A 5632-nucleotide genomic window follows, 5' to 3' on the forward strand; every position below is an offset into this window, starting at 1 on the left:
TGTTGCTCAACAGTTTGAACGTTTTTCTTTAGACAGTGTCCGTTTTCATTCATTTTCACTTCAGGTTTTGTAACTGACACCTTTCAGAGAAATTTTCTGTTTGCTTGGTAAGTCACTTTACACTGACCTATGAATTGTTCAATGATAAAAAGGCACCAAACTCAAAGGGATGAACTAATGTTGTATATACACATGTAACAACTTAGCAAATAACCCATTTTAATTTAATCTTTAGGCACTTTGGCTCTAGCAGCCTGTCCCAAAAACAGATATTCTATTTATTTAATTGAATCTATGAAAAATGCCAAAGCTCACAGTTTGACAGACAGAAAAAAGCATTTTGTATCAATAAGCTAATTCCCAAAGAGGCTTTAGCTAAGAACAGCAGAAGAAGTGGCAGGCAGATGAACAATATGTCAAAGTCCTGTTCTTAAGAGTTTGTCCAGTTTTCCCAGTGTCCCAGTGTTGGAGTGGTATTGTGAATACAGAAAAGCACCATCAGCTTTTGTCCCACCAAGCAATACTACCTGGAAAGTGTCTGATTGGCGACAGCTTCATTTTTCAACATGGGAATGATCCCAAACACAATATCAATGGAGTAAAAGTATACCTGGATAGAAAAATACACAATGGAACACAATCAGTCATGGACTGGCCTCCCCAAAGCCCGGACCATAACATTGTTGAAGCAGTGTAGGATCTTAACAGAGAACAAAATAAAAAGCACCCAACATTCAAAGAAGAGCTTCAAGAAGTCCAGAAAACAATTCCTGAAGATCACTTAAAGAAAGTACCAGAAAGCATGAGTGCACACTGTGTTTAAAAATAAAGGTGTTCATACCAAATATTGTCTTAGAACTGCACAAACTATTTATTTTTTTTGCTTTATAAACTATAATCGCATTTATGTTTGCAGATATTTCAAAAAAATCACTGCACATATTTCCACCGTTCTAGCAAAATATAAAGAAATAAGAGGTGGCACAAGACTTTTGCAATTTAAAGTGATGTAAATTATGAAAGTAAAGACGAATGGTCAATAAAGAAAAAAAAACTGTCATTACATAGAGTGAAAGAAACTCTTTGCATATTATAACAGTTTATGTACTAGACAGAGTACATGGCTTTCTCACCAGAAAAACAATCTATTTGTTAAGTCAGTAAGAACATATCTTTGAAAACCATGCTTTATATTTACAGCAATTCAATACTGAGCACTGAACACAAAAAGAAACTGACATCTTTAATCTTAACTACCACCTTAAAAAGGAAAGATAAACCAAACCGCAGTGCTATGGTTTATCATGCAACATCTGCTGCACAGAGATGGACAGGAATTCATTCTCCTGCAGTCAGACTACAATGCAAGGTTCAATATCGTTTATGTAGGGAATCAAGTGGTTGTTGCCTATTGTTGTTTATCATGCTGCATATTGTTATACTATACCTTCCAAACTGCAAAAGAACGCTAAAAAAAAACTAAGCCTGGGAGCAAATGAATGCTTACATTATTTCAGACTATTTTTATTTGTAAGTTTGTCTGCCTCAGTAAACACTGATGTTTGTGTGCAATGCTTTTTCAGTTAAACAACATATATGTAGGACATATAATAAATGTGCTTGAGTAAAAAATTACAATTTAAAAATTTCTAATGTGCTGAATGTGTGAAAATGGGAGTATGGGCAAAAGAATTATAGCACATAGGTGCCAAGTGTGTAAATCTATGGTATGCAAGCAGGAAAGTGGTACAGTGTAGCAGTTTACCTAAGCTCTAGGGGAAACCTATGAAAAAACTTCATAGGTTTCCCATGCTTGTTATTACAGCACTGATGTTGTGCTTTAGGAAGGGGGAAACAATACACAGGATTAGAAGTGTCTCAGCTGACATGACTTCTTCTCCTGTTCCGGTGTGTGCTCAGGTGAGAGCAGTGGAAAGAATTGCACGCTGTCCCTGAGGAATTTAGACAGAGCCAAACAACACAGTGTCTCTCCAACGCAGACTGTAAACGGTGGCCCGGTACAGCCTATAGAGCACACAGCCATGAGCTGCGCACTCGGCGCCTTGACATCAGAGTGTCTGGCCTCAGTCATGTGACCAGAGAGGTCTGGGAGCGGTGCACTGAGCTATCACAGCTCATCACAGACAACACACACAGCTTTAGTATGCGGTATGCACACAGAGGCTGGGCTTTGTTTGTGGTAGATACAAACGAAAACTTGACCATTACTTAACTTGTTAGGGATGATAACGCCAAAACGGGTTGGTCTAATGCAACTAAAACCGACTCGTTTAAATATAAAGGGAAGAATGAACAACAAACAGCAAGAGGCAGGATGTTTGTTTCACAAAAAAACCATAATTAGTGTAATGTTTTCACTCTCTGGTAATCTTAGAAAATTGCTACTGATTCTCAAGGCTGTTGGGTTGAACCACCATTCAATCCAGTTACAAAACCTCAACAAGCCCTTCCTCTGAAGGCAGAGCCATGCTGGTTTGATTTCAGAGACAGCTGAAGAAAATTAGGTAGCCAAAAGGATGTGTGCCACTCCTGTCCACCTCTTTAATAGTGTCACTCTTTGCCGTGTCAGTGGGACACTGCGTGTGAAGTGTGGGACAATATATAAGACAACATATTAGCTGTCTCTATACTGCCTAGTCAGTGCTAGTGCTCTGTTGAGACTCCATGTTAAACATAAGGTCATCATAGTTTTGCTACAACAATCCAATGACTCAGGCATTTCAGCACATAGGCCACATCTTGCACTTTTGCGCCAGAACTTCCATCGAGAAACCAAACTCTTGCTTAGATTTCGTACAGAGAGAGAAAAAGGAAATGAAACAAAGCCTGAAAATAAATCCAAGGAGTAGAAATGTTACAGCTGGTGACCAGTCCAGTGCTGCAACTATGACAGATAAACAGCACTGCCTGAATTCCTAAAGAACTTGTATATTCAGCTGAGGAGATCCATTTTGTATAGATGACAAAAAAGGGAGAAAAAAAACCCCCAATGAAAACATCGAAAAAAAGTGAAAGAGCATGGGATGTGAATGGGGAAAGCCTCTCTGCTTAGCAATATAACAAACTGAAAAACTCAATACGTCTGATAAAGATGATGATGATTTGTAGTCAAGTCAAAAGGGAAATGGATGCATCTCCTCCCAGTGCCAAGTATGTGCGCTCATGTGTGTCCTGCATGTTAAACACACAGCTGATCGCGACCATCACTGGATTCTCTTGTGGCTCACAGCAGGGCACAAAGGGCAGATTGAAGAGTCAGGAGTGTCTCTGATTGCTCCTCTTTTTGCCTTTTAGATATTGATGAACTCTCATTTAGGAACAAAAAAGGCGTTAGTGGGTAACAGCAGTGTTATTGGTAATTACTTCAAGCACTTAGCTTAATGTAGTTTTCCACAAATATTCATTACAGCCCCTTTATAAGCCCTGGATCACCTCCAGAGTTCAACTAAGGCTAAAACTTAAGGATGTGTTTGTCCACCTTAAAGAAGACAAGAACAGATTCTGATTGGTTGTTTCAAGCTGAGAGTCCTGTTGTATTATATATAAATGAGTAACAGATTTTTTTTTTTTAAAGAACAGAAAAAGAAAGGGGGAAGTTACAACAGTTAGGTACAAATTTACCCATGGGTTTTATTCAAAACTATGTCGCTGTAAGAATTTGTAACATTTTAGCTATGACGCATAACCAATACTTGCCGTAGTGTTATAGTGCAATACATACACCGTCTTGACATGGAGGAGTAGCCCTAATAAGGCCAATACTGTTCGAGTTTCACTTCTAATGGCACTATCTTTGTGACTTCAGTGTAGTGCAACAAGTAGTAACGGTAGACTTCTACTTTCCCACCTGCTTTGACACAGCCACGTCAAATTATTATCGGGAGAAAAATGACCTTTAGGCAGTACGCAGAAAGCGCTGAGCTCAGCTTAACACAGCCAGTGCTCTGCGGCACCCGCTGTACGAAATAAAGTATCGCTATTTAGGTTGGTATTGAGGCTTTAAAATCTATTCTAACTTACTAACATCTGGTATCTCACTGAAACTTTGTCACGGAAGAAAATGACGCGTACGACCAACGGCTATGACTGACAGCCGAGGCGTCCAATAGCATTCAGGGAACTGACCATATACGTTCCAAGCGATCCTGACCGAGCCAATTGACAGAAAACAGGGGTGGACGCTTCGACGTTTCAAGTTAGATTGGTTCACAGAGGCCCAAACCCCGGGGTAGCAAAATATTTGCCGAAGGAAATTAGCGGTGGCCGCGGGGTTGCTGACCAGGACACTGCGACTTCAGAGGGAACTAAGCTTGTGAGCTAGACGACTTCCTCTGCAAAACGAATAACACTTGATTCCTGATTGGCATGAACATGATAAGGAGGGAACATAGCATGATAATAGCACCGGTGTAAACACCGTGAATAAAAAAGCACCACCTACCCAGAAATTCTCTAGGAAGTACGGCGTTATCATCTTGCTTTATTACTCTTCGCCACAACTCTTCAGTTTGTTGTAATGCAACTTTTGAAGCGTATATCATCCACCGTCCTCCCCCCGTTTCTCTTGTATCTGCCTTTCCCCGTTTTCCTCCTCTCCCCTTTCTTCTCCCTCCCCACCTACAGACTCCACCTCCACCCGGCGTCTCTCCCCTATGGTTTATTCCCGTAGAAATGTAGACGTTCAGTGGGTGAAACAGCGCTATCAATGGCGAAGAGAGACACTACAGTCGCCGGATGAAATGCTGCCTTCACATGCTTTACGAAAATTCCCCACATAGAAGGCCGAGATTTACTAAAATACAGATAAACCATAACGCAGCTATGTGAAAATAATAGTATATAAAAATAAATAGTAAGATATTATTAGCTATATCACTGTTTGTTTTAGTTAGCATTACTTATGAATTCAGCATCTACAGATATGTCTCCCTGTTTAATAAATCTATGTGCCGATTTGTTGTGCACTAGTGGGTAAAGATTATTCATACCCGTTTAAACGTCCTTTCCCAGTGGGATTGTTTAGTCAACACACGTTCTACCAATATTGCAAAAGCAAATACTCTTGTTACGGTTGTGGTTTATTTAAAGCATAAGAAAAGGTCTTCCAACACCAAGTCTATGAATAAGCCTTTACATTTATTTAAACTGATTTATAGATTTAGCAGTATGCCACTTTTCAAGGTTTTGCAACTAATCATCTGTTGGGCAACAAGCATCTAGGTTTTGGAATAAATCGTCTTTCCACGTTAGACAGTTACATTGTTCATTTTTAAATCTTGTCTTAAACACCTGTATGCTGCCTGGCCTTCGACCCAGTGTGAGACATTGATCTTACTTGTTTTTGTTGTACGATAGTTGTTTTTGTAAATGATTGCTTTCACTCTACTTATTCACTTTTGTGTACAACCACTTTACATCTGCTGTGGCTGTTTTAAAGTGCTTTATAAATAAATAAACATTGTATTTAAAGGCCCATTTACAGTCGGCACAGTGGACAGAGTCTGCTATTTGTGTAATTCCAATTTCACAAAGCCTGATAAAGTACCAGTGACATTGCCAAAAAAAAAAAAAAAAAAAAAAAAAGACTTGGAGAAAATACATGATAAAGGCC

At 39.4% G+C, this 5632-nt stretch overlaps 1 protein-coding gene across 7 annotated transcripts in view; it reads right to left on the minus strand.

Moving 5' to 3' along the window:
* The window catches only part of fcho2 (FCH and mu domain containing endocytic adaptor 2), a 50852-nt gene extending 46173 nt beyond the window's left edge, over positions 1–4679 (minus strand). For 2 of the 7 annotated variants that reach the window (XM_085414337.1, XM_085414340.1), the window contains exon 1: positions 4463–4664. In XM_085414337.1, coding sequence (XP_085270463.1) covers positions 4463–4495 — 33 coding nt within the window. In that variant the 5' untranslated portion in view covers positions 4496–4664. Of the gene's footprint in view, positions 1–4462 lie in introns of all 7 variants that reach the window. The other 5 variants (XM_085414341.1, XM_085414342.1, XM_085414343.1 and 2 more) reach the window with 4 other exon arrangements.
* Between the last annotated feature and the right edge of the window lie 953 nt (positions 4680–5632).

The sequence above is a fragment of the Rhamphochromis longiceps genome, linkage group LG7 (assembly GCF_057381845.1).
Source record: "Rhamphochromis longiceps isolate RC_006_pf linkage group LG7, R_longiceps_female_GT1.1, whole genome shotgun sequence".
Lineage (NCBI taxonomy): Eukaryota > Metazoa > Chordata > Actinopteri > Cichliformes > Cichlidae > Rhamphochromis > Rhamphochromis longiceps.